This window comes from Sus scrofa, chromosome 4 (assembly GCF_000003025.6).
Source record: "Sus scrofa isolate TJ Tabasco breed Duroc chromosome 4, Sscrofa11.1, whole genome shotgun sequence".
Taxonomy (NCBI): Eukaryota; Metazoa; Chordata; class Mammalia; order Artiodactyla; family Suidae; genus Sus; species Sus scrofa.
The window spans coordinates 107410839-107438124 of record NC_010446.5 but is presented as its reverse complement, the minus strand read 5'-3'; the positions used below and the strand labels follow the sequence as shown (position 1 = coordinate 107438124).

The following is a 27286-nucleotide window of genomic DNA, read 5'->3' as shown; positions in this document are numbered from 1 at the left end:
ATAACCACGTTTGGATTATTTTGTGGGTATGAGCCGAGATGTAGGTAAATGCTGGTTATCTATTTGTATTGAAATCAAAGCACCTTATACACTGCCTTGTGGTTGTGGTCCTTGAAGGACAATTCATCTCTCTTAAGTGATCTGTTGGTTGTCTTTGTTGGGGGCAGGGTTGCCTCTCTGGAGCGATTTCGTGTTTGGAGTTGGACCAGACCTCCAGGTACAAAGGGCATCATCATAGACACTTTGGCTGGTTAGGGTGATCTGGGCTTGGCAAATACTGGCAGGTAGGGGGGTTAGGAGAGGAATAGAGGGTGTGACTGTAACAATGTATGGTGGTGAAAGTTAACTAGACTTGTGATCATTTGGCAATACATACAAATAGTGAATCATTATATTATATCCCTAAGATGAGTATAATGTTATACATATGTCAATTACGTCTCAATTGAAAAAATGGAGGGTGTGGGTACATAATTTGCAAGGCTTAGTGTACAATGAAAATAAAGAGCTTCTTGTTCAAGAATTTATTAAGAATCTCAAGATGGCAACAGCAGAACATTAAATGTGGGAGCCTTGCAAGCGTGGGGGCCTCTATGATTGCACAGGTGGAAGGCCCGTGGAGCCAGCTCTGGCAGAGGGTCCCCTTGGAAAGGTGTGGATGAACAAATTCAGAGAGCTGTGATACGTTCCCTCCAGTTTAGGTTTCTTTCCATTTTCCTTGTCACGCCGTATCTGATACTCAAGGCTTCTGTCAGACTTTTTTTGTCACCCATGTGCTGGTCAAAGCTGTTGTTTGGGGAGGGAAGGGTGGAGCCTGTGTGCCTGTTGGGGAGACACGTCTGGGGGAGGAGACAGGCCCCCGATGGCATCTGGTGGCCTTGGAGATGTGGAGCAGCAGCAAAGGTAGATGTACTTGGGGAGGAGGCCTGCAAATGCCAGCATGGCATGGGCTTTCTTTTGTGACTCCTGCTACAAACAAACAAGGAAGAAAAGTGAGGATCCAATGAGAATCAGCTTCTCAGAGTCCAGAGAGGATGACTTGGAGTCATTGTAATGTGTGTATTAAAGAAATGTGACCCGATTCTGTAGTCTTAGGCTAATGAAGTCTTGGGACACTCTGGGTTATGTAATCAGGCATAACTGGTATGACATGCCTTCTATCCTAGGGTATAAATATAGCCTCGTCTTTTAATTTTACTTTAATCACATGAGCCCCCAACTGCCTTTAGTGACAGAAAGTCCATTATCTCCTAGGAGACCTTCCTCCCATCACCCTTCTGAATTGCTCCAGAGCAGGGGGCTTCTGTAGGTCTGGCCAGGTCCTTGTGTGGAAGAACAAACAGCAGCAAGGAGAAATTGAAACAGTGCAGAATCTGATGCCTGGGTGTTCAGTGAGGCTAAGAGAGTTCTGCTTTATTTCCTTCCTCTCCTGGGCAGAATAGGGCTATATCTGTGGGCGAATGAGCTAATTACATCCTTCCTGACGTTTTTCTCAGAATTAGGAAATCCTGATGAGCTTTCAAAACCTCACTTTTCTTAGATTTAGGCAACACATTGATGAAATTTAATATTAAGCAAGTTAATAAAAGATATTAAAATGTGTTTAGAGTGTATATTTTAAAATATGTATTTAAAATGTTTATAAATCTCAATAATTAAAATTGCACTTTAAAAGAAGAATTGATTTTTACAGCTTCTTCCCTTTAATGAAGGTGACGAAATGCACACTGATGGGGAAATCAATCTCTGTTTTGGCCTCTGATCCTCCCAGGGGTTTGGGGGAAGGAGAAAAGAAAAGGACTTTCTTTTTTTTTTTTTTTTTTTTTTTTTTTTTTGCTTTTTAGGGCTGCCCCCTTGGCATACGGAGGTTCCCAGGCTAGGGGTCTAACCGGAGCCACAGCTGCTGGCCTGCACCACAGCCACAGCAACACGAGGTCCGAGCTACATCTTCGACCTACACCACAGCTCACCACAATGCCAGATCCTTAACCCACTGAGCAAGGCCAGGGATTGAACCCACAACCTCATGGTTACTAGGTTGCTGCGCCATAACGGAAACTCCCCAAAAAGAGCTTTCGAAGTGGCCCTGAAGGGTTAGCTGTGGGGAAAATGCTCACAGGTTAACAGAGCACAGGTCAGGAGTCCCGCTTAGCAGAGAAGGCCTGGGGGGCAGTCAGAGGGTGGAGAGTGCAGTTGTGGTGCATAACACAGAGAGGGGAACTGAGTTTCCCAGACATCAAAGGAAGGGGGAGGGGGTTGAAAGTTAGATAAGCCGAGAGGCTTTGGGGAAGAAATGAAGAGCAAATTCAGTTTGTGGTGTTTGTGTTTCTATAGTGTCTCCTCAAGTCTCAGGAATGTCTACTACACACATAAACGCCTTGGTTTAACAGTTAATGAAACAACACATGGTCCTTGCTGTAGATCACACAAACTTATTTAATTCTCGTAATCTTATGCAGTCGCTATTGTTATCCCATTAAAAATTTATTTTTAGTAGAGTATAGTTGATTCACAATGCTGTGTCAGTCTTAGGTGTACAGCAAAGTGATTCAGTTATATACATTCTTTTTCAGATTCTTTCCCATTGTATGTTACTATAAGATACTGAGTATGGTTCCCTGTGGTTTACAGTAGGTCCTTGTGTTATCCCATTTTTATGGATTAAAAAAAAACTGAAGCCCAGAGAGGGTAAGCGATTAGCTTCAAGTCACTCATGGTTATTTTGAAACATTACTAGAAATTGTATATATATATAACATATATACTGCTTTTTAGGGTCATACTCGTGGCATATGGAAGTTTCCAGGCTAGGGGCTGAATTGTAGCTACAGCTGCTGGCCTACACCACAGCCATGGCAATGCAGGATCTGCACTGAATCTTCAACCTATACCACAGCTCACAGCAGCGCTGGATCCTTAACCCACTGAGTGGGGCCATGGGTTGAACCAGCATCCTCATGGATGCTAGTTGGGTTTGTTAGCACGGAGCCACAACAGGAACTCCTACTTTTGTTTGTTTGTTTGTTTATTTGTCTTTTTGTCTTTTTAGGGCCGTACCCGAGACATATGGAGGTTCCCAGGCTAGGGGTCTAATGGGAGCATAGTCTCGCCTGCCTACACCACAGCCACAGCAATGCCAGATCCGAGCCATGGAGTTCCCGTCATGGCGCAGTGGTTAATGAATCCGACTAGGAACCATGAGGTTTCGGGTTCGATTCCTGCCCTTGCTCAGTGGGTTGATGATCCAGCGTTGCTGTGAGCTGTGGTGTAGGTTGCAGACGTGGCTCGGATCCTGCGTTGCTGTGGCTTTGGCGTAGGCTGGCAGCTACAGCTCCGATTCAACCCCTAGCCTGGGAACCTCCATATGCCACAGGAGTGGCCCAAAAAATGGCAAAAAGACAAAAAAAAAAAAAAAAAAAAAAAATTCCAGATCCGAGCCGTGTCTGTGACCTACACCACAGCTCATGGCCACACCAGATCCTTAACCCACTGAGCAAGGCCAGGGATCAGACCCACAACCTCATGGTTCCTAGTCAGATTCGTTTCTGCTGTGCCACAACGGGAACTCACTTGCTTTTATTTATTTAAATATCAATGACTCGGAGTGAATTAGGACGGTACTGTCGCTATGTTCGATCTTGATTTTAGCAAACCATTTACAGAGTTCGTTGCTATCATTATGGAAATGATGAAAAATGTGACAAGATTCTGAAATGGTGTGCTGCATTGTCTGGGCTAAATAGCTCTTGTCTGTGTGAACTGATTCAGGGCCTTTGGTCCTGTCCTCCTTGGTGTTTTCATCAAGAACTTAAAAACATTTTTATGAAACTTGTAGATGACAAATTTGGGAGCAGTATCTAATGAATTAGATAACAGAGTCCAGATTCAAAAAGATCCTGTTGTTTTGGAATGATTAACCCAAATTCGTAAGCATATTATTGTATCCTGCAATTAAGTCTAGAAACAGATTGAACAGTATGAGCTTTTGGATGAATGGTTCAGAAGAAAATCCTACAAAAAACCCTGGGGGGAGGGAGATCTTCATTATTTTTAGTATGACTGCTGAAAACAAACTGGCCAAAAATGAAAGAACTCTCCTCTGAGTGGTCATGTCTGGAGCTCTGTATATAGCTTGATGTGCTATTTTTTAGGCAGAGTCTTAAAAAACTGAAAATAGTCAGTATTGATAAACTGTGCAAGAGGCTTTAGCATATGTTTTCTCATTTAATTCTTTCAATAATCTTGTGTGATAGCCATTATTATCCTCATTTCACAAATGGAAAAACTGGGACACAATAAGTTAAACAGGAGTTCCCTTGTGGTTCTGCGGGTTGAGGATCCAGCATTATCACTGCTGCTGCTTGGGTCACTGCTGTGGCTCAGGTTCAATCCCTGGCCCCAAAACTTCTGCTTGCCGTGGGTATAGCCAAAAAGAAAAAAAAGGTTCAACATTTGCTCCACATCCTACAGCTGTAATTAGGATGTGAACACAGATCCGGCAGACTTCCCCACCCACGTTCTTAGCGCCACTATGCACACTGCCTTTCAGAAGAATGACCAAGTCAGTATGGTCCTAAGTTAAACTGTGCCTTAACACAAATGGTGAAAGAGTCTGGATGTGTATTTTCAAATATTTTTTATATTTCATGTGAAAAATGCGGCTCCAGAGGGCATCATTTGGACAAATTAGGACAAAATTTGTATAGCAGTCAATATCTGCTATACATAAGGACAGACTTTATAATCATTAAAACTGTCCAAAAATGAGAGTTCCCATCGTGGCTCAGTGGTTAAGGAACCTGACTAGCATCCATGAGGATGCAGGTTCGATCCCTGGCCTTGCTCAGTGGGTTAAGGATCCGGCGTTGCCGTGCACTGTGGTTGGGGTTGCAGACACTGCTCGGATCCCAAGTTGCTGTGGCTGTGGCATAGACTGGCAGCTATAGCTCCGATTAGACCCCTAGCCTGGGAACCTCCATATGCCGCGGGTGAGGCCCTAAAAAGACAAAAACAAAAACCAACCAAACAAAAAAAAACACCCTGTCCAAAAAAGGAATAAGCTACTTAAGAAAAAAATATGTGTTTGTGTGTATAGGTGTATGAGAATCCAGGCTCTCGGTACTGGAATATGGCAGGGACACAAATTCCTGCCCTCAGGGAGCTTCTTCTCAGAGTTTCGAAGTTTCTTGCAAAGTGTATTCAAGATGTCTGGTGACTCTGGATTCCTTTTGGAAGTGATGACCTTTGAGTTGGGTCTACACTAGTTATTTTTAGGATTTTATACAAATATTAGCTACACATGCTAAAGAGAAACAGCTCACACATTACCACTGTCACTCACAGTTGTTGCTGTTATTCAAATCAGACTAGTTTTTATGTCTACACAGACTTGTACACAAACACTCAGAGCAGTTTTATTTGTCACACACAAAAAAAACTGGAAATGTCTCAAATGTCCTTCAGTAATGAATGGATAAACATATTGTGATATATCTACACCGTGGTCAGTTACTCCGAAATAAAAAGGAATAAAATATTGACAGACACAAAATATGATAGATCTTAAAATGAGATCTCAGAAAGAGTACATTTTGTACTATTTAATTTATGGAAAATTCTAGAATCTGTAAACAAATCTCTAGTGACAGAAGGCAGACCTGTGGCTCCCTATGGGCAGGGTTGGTGGGTGGGGGAGTGAGGGATGGGTTACAAAGGAGGACGCTTTGGAGGAGTCATGGGACACTTTGGAGGAGGACACTTTGGAGGAGTACTTTCTTTTTTTTAAATTTATTGAGGTATAACTGACATATCATAAACTGCCTCTAGTTAAGGCTTACAACTTGGTGAGTTTTAACACATGGACACACCTGTGAAGCCATAACCATCATCAGGTTTGTTAACTGCTGAGCTACAACGGGAACTCCTTGTTTAATTTTAACAGTCATCCATGCTATGGCTATTATTAAAACCCTCATTTTACAGATGAGGAAATTCAGTCAAAGAGAAGTATATCTTGGAGTTCCGTCGTGGCTCAGTAGTGAATCCGACTAGGAACCAGGAGGTTGAGGGTTCGATTCCTGGTTTTGCTCAGTGGGTTAACGATCTGGCGTTGCTGTGAGTTGTGGTGTAGGTCTCAGACGCGGCTCGAATCCTGCATTGCTGTGGCTCTGGTGTAGACTGGCAGCTACAGCTCTGATTCGACCCCTAGCCTGGGAACCTCCATATGCTGCAGGAGTGGCCCTAGAAAATCCAAAAAAAAACCCAAAAAAAGACCAAAAAAAAAAAAAAAAAAAGTATCTTGCCCAAGGTAATAGAGCTAATAATAGAACTAGGCAGGCTTCCTCCAGAACCAGTTTACTTAACCATCACTTTATCCTGCTTCTTTAGGGATGCTGCGATGAAAAAGAGAGAGGCCTCGCTCTTGAGGCAACCATGGTCTGGAGGGGGACACTGGCACAGACACGCCCAGACCCTAGCATGTGAGACGCACTATGATGGAGGCGTGTACACAGTGCCAAGGGAGGGCCCCTTGTCCTGCCTCCGGAAAATGGGGAAATGTGGCGCTTGAGCTGGACCTCGGAGGATAGGTGGGATTTGCCATGTAGCAAAGAGGGAAAGAGGCCGGCTACGGGAACTGTCCGTGCTTCAGGCACTGGAGGATGAAAGATGAAAGCCTCTCAGATTTGGAGAAAAGCAAATAGTTTGATGTGAGAATGGGGTGGTGCAGTGGCAGATGAGAATGGAGGCCGCTTGGCAGGGGCCTCATGGGATGTTGAGAAGCCACCAAAATGGGTGAGCAGAGTAACAGTCAGAGCTGTGGGGATGATGCTGGTATAACTGTCTCACGGCAACTTAACAAGGAGAACCTAAGACTTCTGCCACAAGCTCGAGACCCTGAGCTCCCTGGCTAAGACTTTGAAAGAAGAGGGGTTAACTGCCCTGTTTGTTTATTGTTTATTTGTTTTTGCGTAGGGATGTAGGCTCTTGGTTCTAGAAAGAGCAGGATGAGGCTCTAGCAAAATACTTATTTTCCTGTGAAATAGAAAGAAGCACCAGGCATTCCTTTGTTATTGTTATTGCTACCTACATACTGTAGGTATGTAGGTAAAAGAAATACTTTACCCGGGGAAAGTGGGTTAAGAATCTGACTGCAACTACAGGTCTCTGAGGAGGTGCAGGTTTGATCCTTGATGCAGTGGGTTAAGGATCTGGCATTGTCACAATTGTGGCGTAGGTTGCAACTGTGCCTCAGTTTCAATCCCTGGCCCAGAAACTTCTATATGCTGTGGGTATAGTCCATCAAAAGAAAAAAAGAGAGCAAATTCCCATTGTGGCTCAGGGAAAATGAATCCAGCTAGTATCCATGAGGATGTGGGTTTGATCCCTGGCCTTGTTCAGTGTCGGAGATCCAGCATTGCCGTGAGCTGTGGTGTAGGTCTCAGATGCGGCTTGGATCTGGCATATCTGTGGCTGTGGCATAGGCCAGCAGCTGTAGCTCCAATTCGACTCCTAGGCTGGTGACTTCCATTTGTCTCAGGTGCGGCCCCCTGCAAAAAAGAGAGAGAGAGAGAAATACTTGACTGGGATTCTTTTAGTTGCCACTAACAGAAGAGACTTGAGTAAGGAATTTATTAACTCATGATGTTAGGGAGTCTAGAGGCAGCCAGCTTTAAATGAGGCTTGATCAAGTAGCAAAACAATGCCCTTCAGAGTTCCCTGGCATCGTCACTGCTGTGACTTGGATAGCTGCTGTGGCGCCAGTTCCATTCCTGATCCCAGAACTTCTGCATGTCTTGGGTGCAGCCAAAACAATGCTTTCTTCTCTGGTGTCTTCTTACTAAAGCTGACTCTCTTTGGGATCCCAAGATGGCTTAAAAAAGTCCCAGAGCTATGTATGAACTTTCTCACTCACATTCCCGGGGAAAGACAGCATCTTCATCTTAGTGCTCCTAGCTGATTACAATAGCTTTGACCACATGCACGCTTTATTTATTTACTTATTTATTTTTTGTCTTTTTGCCTTTTCTAGGGCCACTCCTGCGGCATATGGAGGTTCCCAGGCTAGGGGTCGGATCAGAAGTGTAGCCACCAGCCTATGCCAGAGCCACAGCAATGCCAGATCCGAGCTTTGTCTGCAACCTACACCACAGCTCATGGCAATGATGGATCCTTAACCCAGTGAGCGAGGCCAGGGATCGAACCCTCAACCTCATGGTTCCTAGTCGGATTCATTAACCACTGGGCCACGACGGGAACTCCAACATGCTCACTTTAAACCAGTTGTAGCGGTGGTGGATAAAATGCAGTGGCTGCCTTAGCCTTCAGAGGTCTCCTGCTTGATGTCTGAAGTCAGGGAAGGAGTCAGCTTCCCTAGGACTACACAGATCTCCCAATGCGAAAAGTGAAAACGGGTCAACCAACAACCATCTTCCACATTTGAGTGTCAGAGATATAGATTGCTCACTCAGGTAAAGCCTTGATTTTCATATAACCTCATTTATTGATTCTTAGTAGTCCCCCAAACTTTACACTCTTGGCAGCCTCTATTTAATCCAGTGATTCGCGACACTTTCAGAGATTCTGATTTCATTGGCCTAGACATCAGTATCTGGTTTTCAGCTCCCAAGATGATTCTGGTAGCAGCCTGGGCAGCAGTGGGAAACCACTGTTAATCTTTCGTTATTGCCACTTCTTCAGTCATAGGCTTAGGTTAATGTATACCTGAGCTATGTTGAATCTAAACAAATAAGAAGAATGTAGGCAAACATATAGTAAAATTGAATAATAACTATGCTTACTAAGACTTACTAATATGTTGCAGGCACATTGCAAGGTGTTTTGCATGCATTATCTCATTGCATCCACTTAATAGTAATCTTGTCTTTAACAAGGAGAATTTTGTCTCTTTTTCACAGATGAGAAAACTGAAGCCTAGAGAACTTAACTTGGTAGTCCAAGATCATTCATCTAGTACGTGGTTAAGATAGGACTTCAGGAGTTCCCATTGTGGCTCAGTGAGTTGAGAACCTGATGTAGTCTCTGTGAGGATGTGGGATCCATCCCTGGCCTCGCTCAGTGGGTTAAGGATCTGGCATTGCCATGAGGTCCCAGATGTGGCTCGGATCTAGTGTTGCTGTAGCTGTGGTGTAGGGGGGTAGCTGCAGCTCGGATTTGACCCCTAGCCTGGGAACTTCCATATGCTGCAGGTGTGGCCCTAAAAAGAAAAAAGAAAAAAAAAAAAAAAAAAAGCTAGGACATCAACCTGCGTATATTTGATTCCAGAATTTTATGCACTTAACCCCTGTCACACATTGTTCCAGAATCATGACAATAACAGATCTCATTTGGAGTTCCTTTCTCAACCCTCTTTAGTCTCTGACATACTTTTTCCTTCCAGTTTTATTGAGCTATTATTGACATACAGCACTGTATAAGTTTAAGGTTACAGCATAATGATTTGACTTGCAGATATCATGAGGTGTTTATCACAAGTTTAGTGAACATCCATCATTTTATATAAGTACAAAATTAAGGAAACATACAAATTTTTTTCTCTTGTGATGAGAACTCAGGATTTACTCTCTTAACAACTTTCATAAACAGCATACAGCTGTGTTAGTTATATTTGCGAAATTGTGGTTCCTGACACACTTTTGTCAGGGATTTGTCAGGGCCTCCCAGGTGACATTTTAGTGTCTCTTGCACCATCCACCACAATTTATATACGTTGTTTTTTTTTAATTTTTTTATTTTTATTTATTTATTTTTTGTGCTTTTTAGGGCTGCTGTCTCAGCATATGAAAGTTCCCAGGGTAGGAGTCAAATCAGAGCTATAGCTTCCAGCCTATGCCACAGCCATAGCAATGTGGTATCTGAGCCGCATCTGTGACTGGCAACACCAGATCCTTAACCCACTGAAGGAGGCCAGGGACAGAACCTTCATCCCCATGGATCTCAATCAGGGTCGTCAGTGCTGAGCCAGGATGGGAACTCTTATTTTATATACATTGTATTACACACAGATTACGCCTAGAGTGTATGTCTGCTGGTATAAAATGGGGTGTAACCTAAATACATGTTCACAAACTACACATTGTGCACTTGGTGTTTATAGCTATACACACACACCCTATATTTTACACACATATGAAAGTTGTGGATGTAGTTAGTATAAGGGGGAACTGATTTAGAGTTCAACCTTTGACTAGCACTCTGACCTTAGGCCAAGCATCCATGTGTGCGAGTCTCCTTTTTATCATCTTTAAAATAGGGAGGGGAATGCCCATTGCGGCTCAGTGGTTAATGAACCCAGCTAGTATCCATGAGGATGCGGGTTTGATCCCTGGCCTTGCTCGGTGGGTTAAAGGATCCAGCATGGCTGTGGCTGTGGCTGTGTTGCTGTAGCTCCAGTTTGGCCCCTAGCCTTAGAACTTCCATATGCTGTGGGTGCAGCCCTAAAAGAAAAAAAAAAAAAAAAAAAAAAAAAAAAGGAGGTAATGCTTGCTTTTGTCTACCTGTGTGATTATCTGAGGATCTAGGATCTACCGAAATCCAAAACCTAGCAGAGTCTTGTTGTTGGTTTTTTTTTTTTTTTTTTTTTTGTCTTTTGTCTTTTGTCTGTTGTTGTTGTTGTTGCTATTTCTTGGGCCGCTCCTGTGGCACATGGAGGTTCCCAGGCTAGGGGTTGAATTGGAGCTGTAGCCACCAGCCTACGCCAGAGCCACAGCAACGCGGGATCCGAGCCACGTCTGCAACCTACACCACAGCTCACGGCAACGCCGGATCGTTAACCCACTGAGCAAGGGCAGGGACCGAACCCGCAACCTCATGGTTCCTAGTTGGATTCGTTAACCACTGCACCACGACGGGAACTCCCAAAACCTAGCAGAGTCTTGATCACACACTTTTTTTGCTGGCTAATGAGCTGGTACATTTGAACTCTAGGCATATACCCACAATGTCCTGGCATCCCCTTGCCAGAGTCCTGCCTCTCCGTGTATCCCAGCTGATGAGCCATAAGTTCCCCCCTTCCCCTGTTTTCTCATCTACTGACAAACCTTTGGAATTCCATGTAATAGGCATGGGTCAGAGGTTGTGAATGTGATTGAAAGTAGGTGAAAGGACAGAAGGAAAGAGTGGGAGAGGTATGTTTACAATTTACCTACTGGCATTTTTTTTGCTTAACTACAAAACCAGTCACTATTGGTAGGATGGGAGGAAATTTACCCTTTTACACACTGTTAATGGGAGTGTAAATTGGTCAAATTGAAGGTCAACATATCAATCTAATTTTTTTATATTAGGTAATAAAAAATTAAAAAATACAAGTTCAGGGAGTTCCCATTGTGGCTCAGAGATAATGAACCTGACCAGCATCCAAGAGGACACAGGTTCAATCCCTGGCCTCACTCAGTGGGTTAAAGGATCTGGCGTTGCTGTGAGCTGTTGTGTAGGTCAGCAGCTGCAGCTCTAGCTCCAATTCGACCCCTACCGTGGGAACTTCCATATGTCACCAGTGTGGCCCTAAAAAGCAAAAAAAAAAAAAAAAAAAAAAAGTCATAGTTATGCCAAGATCTAGCAGAAAATAGGTGTGAAAAGAGAGATAGCAAAAGAGTTGGCAGTGGTTATGGTGAGTGTGAGTACCTGGGAGGGAAGTTTTACTTTTGACTTCATATTTTTCCTGAGGGTTGGAAGCGTTTATTATTTTCTGCCAGAAAACGAAAAGAAGCCCAGAGCAGAGAGCAGCTAGATATGCACACATCAGCTGTGCTCCCGTGTTTTTGTTCTTTGGCTCATCTCTGCAAGACAGGCCTGCAGTCCCGGAGGGTGCTGACCCCTGCCTGCCCAGCCCTCCTCATGTTGTTTTGCAGCCTATTACCAGCTGCTTAAGCAGCAGGTTCCCAGTGGCTGGTCAGCTGGAACTGCTTTCAGGAGGACAAACAGGAAGGACACAGCTACCAGTGTAAATTATTTTCACCAGCCTCATTGACAGAAAAAAAAATTTTTTTTGGCTGCACCTGAGGCATGCAGAAATTCCCAGGCAGAGACCGAATCCACGCCACAGCAATGACAACGCTGGGGAACTCGGAAAAAAAATGTTTATTTTAAAATGTTGAGGTAACCCTCATGCTCTTAACAAGCCTCTCCAAGCCTCTGTGTGGAGAAGGATGAGCCGGCTTTAGGTTGCCCTGAAGGAACCCTTGCAGTTGCCTCCTTTATAAGCTTTTAGCCCCAGGTCCTGGCAATTTGTTCTCCCCGCTTGCTTGGTTAAGCTGCGGTTCCACAGCCTAAATCTCATAGCCATTCTGATCCTCTGTGTCACCCTGGAGCTTCCACTACAGAAAAATAAACCGACTCACCATCTCTGCAGCTATTACATAAGAGGCCTGCGGGAGCTCAGGGCAAAGAGAGGTTAAAGGAGGCAGTGACAGAAGGTAAGCACTCGGGTAGGTGGAGACCAGATCCCCCTCTGACACTTTCTAGGTGTGTGGCCTTTGGCAAATTACCTCTCTGAGATTAAATTTCCTCATCTGTAAAACAGGGACCGTAAACCCACCTGCGTCATATAGGGTTGAAGGTGCTGCTACCTGTAAAGGGCTTAGCGTGCTCTGCCTGAACTAGAGGAATGCTCCATAGGAGCTACGTTTATGACCGCTTGGAGCCTTACTTCCTACCACCCCACGGCGGCAGGAGTTAAGAGTTTGGGCTCTGTGGTTGATTACGAGGGTGACTCTGGGCACACCTCTTCACGTCTCTGTTTGCTCGTGGGCAAGATGCGTATAAGGATTCCTGTCTCGTGTGGATCTTGGGAAGTGGAACTGAGCTAATGCTCTAAAACAACAAAGTAGCCAGAGCACAGGCTTTCAAGAAATGGGGATGTTACAATTTGCTGATGAAAAATTAGCACATTTCCTATAGAAAATATAAGTGGTATAAAACCATCCTCCAACCCCCTGCCTGCCCACTCCCCAAGCACATAGAAAGGGAGCTGCTGGTCCCGTCGGGAGTCTTGTCCTGAACCCCTGTGCTGTATGTGTTCCTGTCTTCACCCCCTTCCTTCTCACTCTTCCTGCTTCTCTTTCCCTCCCTCATTAGTCCAATTAATAAACTGCGGTTGTCATTTCAGTTCAGCACCCCCCCTCCCCCAGAGCAGGGTCCCTTGGGGATGCGCCTTATGCTGGGGAAGTGAGGCAGGGCCGTGGGGGGAGCGGTAGGGACATCCTCATGTCCACAGTAGAAGAAGAAGCAGAGTTGGCAGCAGATGGACCATCACGGGCCCCCGTTCTGGTACATCATCAGGATAATCAGGGAGCATTTCATTATGCAGAGTGAGAATCAGGCCACTTGGCAGAGTACCATTCAAGGGACTGGAAGCTTCTGGCCTGGAGATAATGACCAGCCGGAAGCCTCTGGCTTTCTTCTGTGCACTGGCCTTCAGCTCCCCTTTGCCCCCCCCCCCAAACATACACACACGCACATGCACACGCACAAATGCAGGCTTGGACACAAGTTCCCTGGGTTTTTAGTCAGCTAAGAGTTTGTGGGTACATTCCCAGCCTGGAAGGCCGGTGAACAGAGTGGACCTGGAGGGCCCAGAAACGCACGACTGCTCCTGCTGATGGCTGAGAACATGCAAACCTGGAGGTTCCCCAGAGCCCATTAAAACCATCACAGGTGCCTCATCCAGAGTGAGAGTAGGTCCCTCCTGAGCTGGGAAGGCTAAAGGAGCAGGTCTGGAGACTGGCCCAGCAAGCTTGAAACAAGAAAATGGGCTACATTAGCTCAGAGGCTCAGGCAGCCCAGAGACAGTTAGTTTGTTGGCTACGCAATAGAGTCAGCACTTTCTAGCTCCTTCCGCCACCACCAGGGTGTGAAATGGAAGTTATGCTGAGAATGGGGAGGGGGTGGGGGATGATGGCGAAGGGGCATGCTTAATGGGAAGTATGCCCGGTTACTCCCTCAACCAGTTACATCATACATACCTGTTCAGGCATATGTTTAGGGAAAAGGGAGTGCAAATCAAACCTATTCCACTGACACCTGGCTCCTACGCGCTGCTCTGTCAGCACTTGCACTCTCTGCCCAGAATGAGCCTCTATGCTGGCCTCAGTCTGAGGTGAATGTGGAGAATGCCACATTTTCTTTCTCTGCTTTGTCTCCTGGTTCCCCACAACCATAAAAACCCACGTGCTGTCTATGATAGACTTTAGGTCTCAAAGTGTGGTTTTCTTTTCTCTCTCTCTCTTTGGTTGTGCCTGCGGTATACAGAAGTTCCTGGGCCAGGGATCGAACCCTCGCTACTGCAGCGACCCAAGCCACAGCAATGATCATGCCAGGTCCATAACCCACTGAGGCACCAAGGAACTCCCAAAGTGTGATTTTTCAAAGTGGAACAGCTACTTCAGCATCACCTTGGGAACATGTTAGAAATACAAATTCTCAAGTGTCATCCCACACCTACTGAATCGGAAACTCTGGGGTGTGTGTATTAACAAGTCCTTCAGGTCATTCCGATACTTGCTGAAATTCAAGAACCACTACTGTATGTTTGTGTAAAACTTGGGAAAAAATTACAATGTAAGGAAGGAGATTAAAACAGAATTGTAGGAGTTCCCATCGTGGCTCAGCGGAAAGGAGTCTGACTAGCATCCATGAGGTCCCTGGCCTCACTCAGTGGGTTAAGGATCTGGCGTTGCCGGGAGCTGTGGTGTAGGTCACAGTCGTAGCTCAGATCCAGCTTTGCTGTGACTGTGGTCAGCAGCTACAGCTCCGAGTCAACCCCTAGCTTGCGAACCTACATATGCTGCTGGTACAGCCCTAGAAAGACAAAAAAAAAAAAAAAAAAAAAAAAAGTAAATAGGACTGTTTCCAACTCTATAGGAATAAAAATGGGCTTTCATGGAGTTTTGCTTTCTCCCTGGAGGCCCACAAGCAGAGATTGATTTCTTCTCATGTAAAGACAATTTATTTTATTTTATTTTTTTTTTGTCTTTTTTCTGTTGTTGTTTTTTGTTGTTGTTGTTGCTATTTCTTGGGCCGCTCACGCGGCATATGGAGGTTCCCAGGCTAGGGGTTGAATCGGAGCTGCAGCCACCGGCCTACGCCAGAGCCACAGCAACGCAGGATCCGAGCCGCGTCTGCAACCTACACCACAGCTCACAGCAACGCCGGATCGTTAACCCACTGAGCAAGGGCAGGGACCGAACCCGCAACCTCATGGTTCCTAGTCGGATTCGTTAACCACTGCGCCACGACGGGAACTCCTGTAAAGACAATTTAAAGCATGTGCTCTCTCTCTCTCTCACACACACATACACACACATTCTCTCCATAGAGGCTACAATATTCATTGTTTGTTTTTTCTTCTTTCTTTTTCAATTTCTTTGAGGCCACAATATTCTTGAATTTGCTGTGTGTTTGTTTACTTATTTATTTATTTTTGGCCATGCCTGTGACATGCAGAAGTTCCTAGGCCAGGGATAGAACCCATATCACAGCAGTGACAACACTGGATCCTCAATCACTAGGCCACCAGGGAACTCCCTCACATGTTTTTACTATATATTTACTAGATAGTATTTTTTGCGTATTTTTAACTGTGTATTTTGGACATACTGTACACATCTATTGGCAGTTTGCTTTTTTCCATTTGCCTTTAAGTTTGGTGTTCTCTTACAGCGCAGCAGTTAAGGATCTGGTATTGACAGTGCAGTGTCTTGGGTCACTGCTCTGGCACAAGTTCAATCTCTGGTCGGAAACTTCCACATGCTATGGGCACAGCCCCAAAAAAAGAAATCAAAGATTTAGTGCTACCCCATCTATCTGCTTTCTTGTGGATGGACATGTAGGTTGCTTCCAATTTTCAGCTATTGTAAATAATGCTGTAATTAACATTCAAGTGGGAGTTCCTGCTGTGGCACAGTGGATTAAAGATCTGGAGGTGTCTCTGAGGTGGTGGGAGTTTGATCTGCAGCCCAGGAACTTCCATATGCCATAGGTGTGGCAGAAAAAGAAAAAACAAAAACAAAAACCACTCATGTATGTGTCCCTTTGCACCAATGTACAAGTTTCTCTAGAATGTATATCTAGGAATGGAATTACTGGATCATAGTAATGTGTATCTTCAACTTCACTATATCTTTCAAAATTATTCTCTAAAGAGGTCGTACTGATTAAGCTGCTGCAAAAACAGGGCACAAGAGTTTCAGTCACTCATGCCAAATATGGTGAGGTTAGACTTTAGTATTTTTGATATATTTGCCAGTTTGGGGATGTGAATGATATTTTTATGTAATTTTAACTTGCCTTTATGTGATTACTATTTAAATGGAATATTTTAAAAAAGTTGAACATTTTTTCATCTGTTTATTTGGCTATTTGGTTTCTTTTGTGATTTCATGTTTACTCACTTGTCTATTCTTCTATTAGGTTATCTTTTCTCCACTGATGTAAGGATTTTTTAAAATACACGAATGTGCATTATAAATATCTTCTTTCAATCACAACTTGTATTTTCATATTATTTATGGTGTTTTGTGGTACAGATATCTTTCATTTTGGTGTAGTCAAATTTATTAACATTTCCCCATCTGGTTGGTCCTCTATTTTTTTTTTTTTTGGCTGAGCCCTCAGCATGTGGAAGTCCTGGGCCAGGGATTGAACACGTGCCATAGTAGCGACTAGAGTCACATCAGTGGCAACATCAGATCCTTAACTTTATGTGCCACCAGGGAACTCCGAGTTGGTGCTCTTTGGGTCATGGTTACAAAATATTTCTGTGTTAGTGAAGATGGAGCTGCTGTAGCAAAGAGATCCTAAAATACAGTGGTTTAAAGAATAGAGACATTTCTTTCTTTCTCCCCAAATAGTCCAAAGATAAGTAGTTCTCCTTGCTGAGGTGATTTTGCAGTACATAGGCAATGAAGGACCCAGGTTCATGCTATCTTGTGGCTCTGCCATCCTCTTGGGCATATCACTATCTCCTAAAGTCAAAGGTGGGTCACTGCCTTGTTCTCATCTACAGGAAAGAGAAAGAGAGCAAACGTGGAGGAGACATACCTAGTGTCAAGTCCCAGAGCTGCAAGTGGCACCTGTTCACAATTGTCCTCCTTTTCTGTAGAAGTAATCACTCAGCTTTTACAATTTCTTTGCTTTTCCTTATGTTTTACTGCCTACGTATGCATCTTTAAATAAAATAGTTTTCCTTTTTTTTGGTCTATACCCATGGTATATGGAAGTTCCCGGACCAGGGGTCAAATCTGAGCCACAGCTGCATCCTGTACCACAGCTGTGGAAACGCTGGATCCTTAACCCACTGACCTGGGCCAGGGATCGAACCTGAGTCTCCACAGAGACAAGCCAGATCATTAACCCACTGTGCCACATCAGGAACTCCAATACTATTTAATTACTACAACTTTATTTTTTTTAATATTTATTTATTTTTTTTGTCTTTTTGCTATTTCTTGGGCCGCTCCCGCGGCATATGGAGGTTCCCAGGCTAGGGGTTGAATCGGAGCTGTGCCACCGGCCTACGCCAGAGCCACAGCAATGCGGGATCCGAGCCGTGTCTGCAACCCACACCACAGCTCACGGCAACGCCGGATCGTTAACCCACTGAGCAAGGGCAGGGACCGAACCCGCAACCTCATGGTTCCTAGTCGGATTCGTTAACCCCTGCGCCATGGCGGGAACTCCACTACAACTTTAAATCCTATCTTGATATCTAGTAAAGCAAGTTCTATAATTTTTTCCTCTGAGAGGGTCTTTGATATTATTTTCCCCTTGCAATATGCCATGTATATTAGGGAATTTTATTAGGGTTACATTAAACCTACAGATTGCCCTGAGGAATTAATCTTTAAAATAATGATTCTCTCAGTCTAAAAGCATAGCAAAACTCTCCATCTATTTAAGCCTTAAAAAAAAATACTTTTTGGGGAGTTCCATCATGGCTCAGTGGAAACGAATCTGACTAGCATCCGTGAAGACGCAGGTTCGATCCCTGGCCTCACTCAGTGGGTTAAGGATCCGGTGTTGCTTTGAGCTGTGGTGTAGATCACAGATCTGGCTTGGATCTGGCATTGCAGTGGCTGTGGTGTAGGCTGGCAGTTACAGCTCTGATTTGACCCTAGCCTGAGAACCTCCATATGCCCCAGATGCGGCCCTAAAAAAAAGACAACCCCCCCAAGAAAATACTTTTTGGGAGTTCCCACTGTGACGTAGTAGATTAAGGATCCTGCCTTGTCTCTGTGGCAGTGAGGGTTTGATCCCTGGCCCCACACAGTGGGTTAAGGATCCAGGGTTGCTGCAGATACAGCATAGGTCAAAGCTGAGGCTTGGATTCCATCCCTGGCAGCATATGGAACTTGCATATGCTGTGGGTATGACCCCCCTCCAAAAAAACCCAAAAAACCAAAAAAACTTTTCAATAATGCTTTATGATGTTCTCTATATACTTCTTATCTTGCACTTCTTTGGTCTAGGTATCTTTTAGTTTATCCTAAGAATCTTTAGTTTTTATTGCTGTTACGTATATTTTAAAAATTATATTGTATTATTACTGACTTATTAGCATTAGGATAATATTGATTTTAGTATGTTGATTTTATAGTCATAACCTTGTTGAAACTTTTTACTAGTTCCAAGAGTTTACTCGAAGATTTTTTTGGACTTTTTTCTTCAGACAATCATATCCTGTGTGAATAAGGATAGTTTTCTTCTTTTAAAATCCTTATATCTTGGAGTTCCCATCATGGCTCAATGGTAAACGAATCTGACTAGGAACCATGAGGTTGCAGGTTCGATCCCTGGCCTCTCTCAGTGGGTTAAGGATCTGGCGTTGCCGTGAGCTATGGTGTAGGTGGCAGACGTGGTTTGGATCCCGCGTTGCTGTGGCTGTGGCGTACGCTGGTGGTTATAGCTCCCATTCGACCCCTAGCCTGGGAATCTCCATATGCCGTGGGTGTGGCCCTAGAAAAGGCAAAAAGACAAAAAGACAAAAAAAAAAAAATCCTTATATCTTTACACTGGCACAAAAACAAACACATAGGTTAATGGAACAGAATAGAGCCAAAAATAAACCCACGTACTTATGGTCAATTAATCTACAACAAAGGAGGCAAGAATACACCATGGAGAAAAGACAGTCTCTTCAATAAGTGGTGCTGGGAAAACTGGACAGCTACATGTAAAAGAATGAGATTAGAATATTTCCTTATATCATATACAAAAATAAACTCAAAATGGATTAAAGACCTAAACATAAGACTTGAAACAATAAAACATAGGCAGAATATATAACACAGACTATAGACAACACTCTTGGACATAAATTATAGCAATATTTTTTTGAGACCTGTCTCCTAATGTAAGAAATAAAAGCAAAAATAAAGAAATGGGACCTAATTAAATGTAAAAGCTTTTTACAAATGGATCCAACCTGAACCACAGCAGTGACCATGTCAAGTCCTCAAATGCTAAACCACCAGGGAACTCCAGAGAGCATGAATTTCTAAAGGACCCATAGGGAAGCTTTGAAACTGTGATGTAGAGTGGTACTAAGATGCCCCACTTTTTTGTGGGGCTCCTGCTTATGCCCGGTTTCTTATTGGAGGTTGTTAAGTATTCTCAACAGCCAGGGAAGTGAGCTAAGAGTAAATTTTACTCTGCTATCTTGGCTTTAAACTTTCTTTGGATTGGAGCATTGAATGTGTCCTTGATTCCAAGAATATTTCAATATTAGGAAGCAGAGGAGTTCCCTGGTGGCCTAGTGGTTAGGATTCAGTGCTTGTACTGCTGTGGCTTGGGTTCGATTCCTGGTCTGGGAACTGAGATTCCACATCAAACTGCTGCACACTATGGCAAAAAAAAAAAAAAAAAGTTTTTAAAAGTATAATTGTGACTCTAAATCTGCCATGGAAAGACTGACTTCAGTTACTTTCTAGGACAACCCTATGACCTAGGTATTATCATTCTTTTTAACCTGCTTGGGTTTTTAACCTACAAGAGTCAGAAAACTCATAGTAATGCCAGCCTATCTCTGTTTCTGGCTAAATTAGTTTAACCGTTTTGGGTTTATTTCCCAGTTTCAGTTCTCCAGATCAAACAATGTAACAATGCAAAGGCTCTTTGAAAAGCACAAAAGCTCCAAATGTAAGTATCACTATTATTGTCAAAGTCTTATCCATAATCTTGGATATAATACATGGCTGAGTGAGCATAAGGCAGCCAGACTTCTCTGTTCCTGACAGGTTTTCCATAGCCTCTGCTTCAGGATAAATAAAAAATTCCTCACATCCAACCTTCACTTTGTTGACTGTTCAACATCCTCTTTGTCTACATGTTCTGCACCCCCCCCCCAATATATATATCTCTCGCCAAAGGGAGTTCCCTAGTGGCTCAGAGGGCTAAGGATCCTGTGTTGCCACGGATGTGGCCCATGTTGGATCTCTGGCCTGGGAACCTCCCCATGCCTTGAGTGCAGCCAAAAAATAAACAAACAAAAATCCTACATGTTCTGATTGCTTTTCTGAGAGTGTAAATATAGGACAGTATTCTTCAAAACAGAGGAAATAAGAATATTTTTCTTAAAGACATGCTTTGCAGGTGCGGCTCCATCAACATTTATTGAACTCCAAGATAGAACAGAAGCTGGAGGCACACAGATGAACAAACAGGGCCTCTACCTTCGGAGTTTAATAAGAGTCCATCAATTGATAGTGGTAACTTGCTTTTTGTTAGCAGAGTGGGAGTTGCCTCCCACTCGCAGGACTGCACCATCCACAAACCAGCAGGAGGGACGGAAGAGGTCTCAGCTCAATTCTGGAGGCCGATAGGTTACATGTAAGCTCCCGCGTCCCTGTAGACGCGGGATACCTTTGCTACTTGTTAGGCACCCCTTCTGCCATTGCCCTTTCTTGGAACCCAGAGACAATAAAAGAGCCTTTTCTACTACTAGTAGATAGGTCCCAAATCAGGACTTTGGACTTTCAGCGTTTCAGCTCCCCACTTCTTACTAAGGAGCCACTGCGCCCTCCAGCGGAGAAACGGCGGCCGAACGCCAGGGGGCGCCCCAAGGCGCTGAACTCCTTTAAGTCCTCCTTAAGGAACTCACTGCCTCCGGCCCCGCCCCTCATGGGGTACCGCCCCCGACGCGACCTCATCCTATGGCACCAATTGGTGGATTCCTGTGCGTGAAGACGTTGCGTCGTGGGGCGGGGCGGAGGAGCGTTGTCCGTAGGGCCTCAGCCCTGGGTGTCCTCGGCCGCCGCCCCCGCACCCGCGCTGTATCCGCCCCTTGCCTGTCTTTAGAGGTTACTGGCGACAGCCGGTGTTCCGGGTGGTCGCGCAGCCTCCACGCATCTCCGCCGAGCTGCCTTTTCTAGCTGGCGTCTCTCTTCGCCTGGGTCCAGGTCGGGGGATTGGGGGAAAATGGCGTCGGCGCCCCAAGGCGTCCGGGAGGAGCAGCTGCTGGAGTGTGGGACCGGACTGTTTTCCCGGCTCCTGTTCCTCGCCCAGGCTGTCCTGCTCTTGCTGCCCGCCGCCCGGGCAAGCCTCTGCCCTGCGCCCTGCTCCTGTCGCATCCCTCTGCTGGATTGCAGTCGCAGGAAATTACCAGCGCCCAGCTGGAGGGCGCTCTCGAGTTCGCTGCCCCCCGACACAGCCAGCTTGTGAGTAGAGTCGCTGGGTGGGGGATCAAAGGAAAAAAGGGGCTCCCCCTCCAAGAGGGACAGGAGGGAGACGGGCGTGGTCGGGAGACCCTAAGTTCTGAAGAGAAATGCCTTTGCGATGTTAAGAACTTTTTTAGGGGTTAGCGGTAGCTTGAAAACCTGGTGCTAAGGTTCTGGAGACTTGTATGAAGACCAGGGACCTGGGAGCCTGTGATTCCTGGGCTGGGAGGGGTTGGGGGCGGGGATATTGTTAAGGGATCACTGGCCTTGGGCACCGGCATTGGCTCTGCCTGGTTGGGACTCCTCGCCCAGTTTGGGCTGCGTCGTGCAGTATCTCTGGTGGATGGTGGCCAGGCACGTGATTTTATAGCCACGATCATAAAGACTTATGAACTGTCTTTTGGATGTAGTTCGCAATTTTGTGCTGTAGTTTTGACACTTAGCTGGATTAAAACTTGATGTGTTACTGCATCCAGGATCACCTTGGACAAGTATCTTTATAAATAGCATGCTTGATTTAATCTTTACAAGTAGCATCCTTGATCTAATTGAGGCTTCACGGTAAAGAAGGAAAGACCTATTCTTTACAAAAATAAGCAATATTTTGTTTTCAGTGCATTTCCTTGTGGCAAAGAATCTAAAAATCAGTCCTCTTTGTTTCTGTATGAGAAGGAGGTACAATGGTTGGATGAATTCTTCTGGAGACTCCACTGCTGAGTGCTCATCTTGACAGGCCTGTGTTAGGCAGTGGCACCTGCAAAGCTCATTAGTCTGAGTCAGCCTGGTGGCATTAGGAGCAACAGTAGGTATTAAATGCTACAGTTATGGGGCTTCTTAACCAGTAACAGTTATTTCTCTGCCACTAACTGAGCAATGTATTTGGTAACTGACACACTTCTAATAGAGCCATCTCTAAAAAAGATCTGCCTGGGGTTCTCTTGTCTTGCAGCAGGTTAAGGATCTGGTGTTGTCACTGCAGTGGCTCTGGTCGCTGCTGTGGCGTGGGTTTGATCCCTGGCCCAGGAATTTCTGCATGCTGTATACGGCCAAAAAAATAAAAAACAATAAAAAATAAGACCCGTCACACACAAAAGAATAGATTGGGGTGTGAATAAAATATGAGGGGCTGTTTGGATTTTCATTGGAAATGGAATGAAAGAGTGGAATGCAGAGAGAATGTCTGCTGAGGTTTAAAGCATTTGTACATTTGCGAATAGATTATGGGAGATAGGAAAGAAAGATATCTCATAAATTCCTTGAGAAAATTAAGGTAACTTAACCAAATGTTGCAGTAGCTTAGATCTGCAGTATAATAAGGTGTTTTCTGTTGTCTTATGATAGTGACACTCTTAGCTACTTCTGGTTCTGTTGACGCAAATAAGATTTAAAAATTCATATTAACGTGAAGCATAGTCTGAATTAAGCCTAGCACAGCAAGTACTTTTTTTCTAAGAAATTCTTGGAACAGCTACCTGATTATGACAAAATAAATCCTGTGCAGGTTTAAAAACAACACGACCTTGTTTAGCTGTAATTGAAATAAATGTGGGAGTTCCCGTCGTGGCGCAGTGGTTAACGAACCCGACTAGGAACCATGAGGTTGCGGGTTCGGTCCCTGCCCTTGCTCAGTGGGTTAACGATCCGGCATTGCCGTGAGCTGTGGTGTAGGTTGCAGACACGGCTCGGATCCTGCGTTGCTGTGGCTCTGGCGTAGGCCGGCGGCTGCAGCTCCGATTCGACCCCTAGCCTGGGAACCTCCATATGCTGTGGGAGCGGCCCAAAGAAATAGCAAAAAAAAAAAAAAAAAAAAAAAAAAAAAGAAATAAATGTTGCCTACTTTCTGAGATCCTCCATTGGGTAGATAAACAATAATTAGAAATAGTTTTATGTAAGAAGCATTTATTTTGTGTTTAAGTTTGATTTTTGTCTAATCAAGACAAATTGCTTAAAGCCAAATGACATTCAAAAATTTTAAATGTCCTGTAATGAAATTGACATTTTCAGTTGGACTGAATGCCTTGGAGAGCATTTCTGTTGTAGAAATGGGATTGGATGGAGGTTTTACATTAGCAAAGAAACTCTTAGAATATTAAAAGATGAGATTGTGATGTTTTAAATTGAGAAGTGTAACATTTTTCATCAGTTATCTTCAGCTATAGAACCACCATGTGCATGTGGGATTCTTCATGTAATTTTGATTATTTATTTTCGACTACAAGCTGGCCTTTTTTTTTTTTTCTTCCTGTCTTTTTTGTCTTTTTAGGGCTGCACCCATGGCATATGGAATTTCTCAGACTAGGGTTTGAATCAGAGCTGTAGCCTCTGACCTACACCACAGCTCACGGCAATGCCAGATCTTTAACCCACCGAGTGAGGCCAGGGATCGAACCCACAACCCCATGGTTCCTAGTCAGATTCGTTTCCACTGCACCATGACAGGAACTCCTAATTTTGAATTTTTAAAACACATGCAGTACTTTATGAGCCACCACAGGAACTCCTAACCTCATTTTTAATAAAAGTAAAGTTGAAAACAAAAACAAAAACCACGTGCAATACTTTAAATGTATTAGTGATTCAGACTCAAATGCTCAAACTTATGGCAATCATCAAAAAGGGAGGTAGACAAAATTCATTAATCCTGGGTTTTAAAATCTGTATCTGCCCCCAGTTCCTGGCACAGAACCCCTGAAATCCTCATAATTTCCAAAGTGATAAGAGAACTAGGAGTACCTTTTGTGGGTTATTTTTGTTGTTGTTGTTGTTTTGTTTATTTTTTTGTTTTTTGTTCTTTTTAGGGCTGCACCTGCAGCATATGGAAACTCCTGAGCTATGGGGTCGAACCGGCTGCCGGCCTACACCACAGCCACAGAAACACCAGATCTGAGCTGCGTCTGTGGCCTTTGTCGCAGCTTGTGCCAACTCCAGATCCTTAACCCACTGAGCAAGGCCAGGGATCGAACCCACATCCTTATGGATGCTAGTCTGATTCTTGACCCACTGAGCCACAATGGGCACTCCCTTACCTTTTGTTTTTATATTTGGTCTTTGACCCTGATTCCTGGCGCAGAGCTCCTACATCTCTTGGAATTTCCTGAGTAATAGGAGTGTCTTTTGACCTAATGAGGTGACTCTTGGTGGGCTCCTGGATGGGGGGCTGGTCACCAGAAAGACCATGCCATGCTTAGAAGCTTGGAACTTTCAACCCCACCCCCCATTCTGCTGAAAGAGGAGGGGGGCTAGAGATGGTGGTAGTGACTGATCACGCGTGTGTGATGAAGCCTCCCTAAGCATCGTGGAAGTATGGAGTTCTGAGAGCCTCTGGGGTGGTGGACCCAGTTCCACGGGGACAGAGGCTCCTGCATCAGACCTTTCTGGATCTCGCCTTGTGTATCTTTTTATCTGGCTGTTCGTTTGTGTCCTTTATCATGTCCTTTATTATCTAAAAGCCAGTAAATGGAAGTAAGTGTTTCCTTGAGTTCTGTGAGCTCTTTTAGCAGGTGCTTGAATCCACGGAGGAGGGGGTTGTGGGACCCTCCAGTTTGTAGCCAAGTTGGATGGAAACTGTGGGCATCATGGGGACCTAGCATTTGTGATTGGTGTCTGAAGTGTGGGGGGCCAACTTGTGGGACTGAGCCCTTGGCCAGTGAAGTCTGAACTAAATCCAGCTAGTGTCAGAATGGAATTGAATTGCAGGACATCCAGCTGGTGTTGGAGAATTGGTTGAAAAAAAGCACACATCTGTTGTCAGAAGTACAGTGCGTGTGAGTAGAGGAAGAAACCAGTGAGAAAAATTTTTTTGCTTGACCAAACTTTGGTCAGGTTCCTGAACATTATCCTGGACCCCCATCTGTGCACATCCTCATAGAATGCAGTTTTAGCAGTAACCCTGATAAATCAGTTCAGTAAGAATCTCCCACCCTCGATATCTGATTAGATTCCGCCTGCTCCATCCCCCAGGCGATACCTGATTACCCAGGCCTGTCTTCAGCAAGAATCCTGTTGGGTTTGTTTAGGAAACCCCGCACCCCCTTTACTTCTGATGTTTCCTCTTAGTAATTTTCCTTTCACTGACCCCACCCTGCTCCTTAGCTATAAATTTCCTCTCATTCAGGCAGTATTCCGAGTTAAGCTCGATCTCTTTCCCCACCTTCACAGTTTCATTGCAGTGGTTCCTGTATGTGTCAAGAAAGCTCTGTCCCTGGAAGTCTTCCTTACCATGCTTTAACAAGTGTCATTGAGTATTGTTTTCCTTTTAACAGTTATGGTGCCACAACTCGGGATAGGATCAGATTCATCATTGGACCCCCGGACCTCTCACCCAGGACCCTAAGTACGTACCTTTTGAAGCCTTTATCTTCACTCCTGACTGATTGATCGGGGATCCATTGGTGAGTCCGACTCCTGAACCATTGCTCTGGACAAACGTCCATGGAAGCTGGTAAGGACAGATTTTGATTCTTAAGAGTCTGAGTATGGTGGTCCTTGAACAACATGGGTTTTTTTTTACAGATTTTTTTTACAGATTTTTTTCAGTAGTAAATGGTACAGTACCACATGATCCAGGGTCGGTTGAATCCAAGGATGTAGAACCTTGGATGCAGAGGAACCACATGTACAGAAGGCCAATTATAAGTTATATGTGGATTTTCAACAGTGCGGAGTGTCAGTGCCCCTAACTTTCTCTTGTTCAAAGGTCAACTGTGTACTCCAGAAGAGGGGATAGAGTTCCAGGTAAACACAGGCTGGGTTAGAATCTCAGGTTTTTCTATTTGTAGGAAAGCTCAGTTAGAGTCCTAGCCTTCTTTGTTTGAAAGGTACTTCCTGATCTGGAACGTTCTCCTTCCTGGCTCTTTTTCTCTTGAGTGGGGATTATTCCTTGACTTTTTTGGGCTGGAAGTCTCTTCTTCCTGGCTTTTTTTTTTTTTTTTTTTCCAATTCTCTGAATCCTTATGCTGGAAGTCCTTCCTCCTGGCTCTGTGAGGTCCTCTATATTCTCTCTCTAAGCCCTGTTCCTCCCATGAGAACTTACTAGGTGGCCTAGCCCCCTGCTTGAACCCCAGCTGACTGTATTCTCTGTAAGCCCTTTCTGCCTCCATTCTTTTTTTTTTTTTTTTTTTTACTTCCTTTTCTAGGGCCGCACCTGTGGCATATGGAGGTTCCCAGGCTAGGGGTCTAATCAGAGCTGTAGCTGCCGGCCTACACCACAGCCACAACAACGCCAGATCTGAGCCAAGTCTGTGACCTACACCACAGCTCTCAGCCACACTGGATCCTTAACCCACTGAGCAAGGCCAGGGATTGAACCCACAACCTCATGGTTCCTAGTCGGATTTGTTAACCACTGAGCCACAATGGGAACTCCATGCCTCCATTCTTATTGGCATGTTTTTGTTGAGAATAGCATGGAACTTCACTGGCTTCTTTGGGAAACTTGTGATCTCTCCACACTGGCTCTTCTAAGCCCTCTCTCTTCCCTTTTGCTTCTGCTCTTCTTTTATGCTCTTACCTCTTCAGTCTTCCCTCTACTTCCCTTGAATCCTATGAGTTGTCACCCTCAAAACCCCTTCTTCCTCTATCCCTATGCAGCTCCAGCTCTGTCGGACCTTTTTTCA

The 27286-nt window shown here is 44.6% G+C and overlaps 1 protein-coding gene across 5 annotated transcripts in view; it reads left to right on the top strand.

The window, feature by feature from the left end:
* Positions 1 to 27286, top strand: part of LRIG2 (leucine rich repeats and immunoglobulin like domains 2) — a 162647-nt gene that overhangs the window by 73184 nt on the left and 62177 nt on the right. Inside the window, exons 1-2 of one of the 5 annotated variants that reach the window (XM_021090736.1) lie at positions 21191 to 21671; positions 25934 to 26112. The exons of 2 other annotated variants lie outside the window; for them this stretch is intronic. Coding sequence is in view for 1 of the 3 variants with exons in the window: in XM_021090734.1 (XP_020946393.1) it covers positions 21433 to 21671 (239 nt within the window). In the remaining 2 variants the exon portion in view is untranslated. Of the gene's footprint in view, positions 1 to 21180; positions 21672 to 25933; positions 26113 to 27286 lie in introns of those variants that run through there. 2 more of the 5 variants (XM_021090737.1, XM_021090734.1) reach the window with 2 other exon arrangements.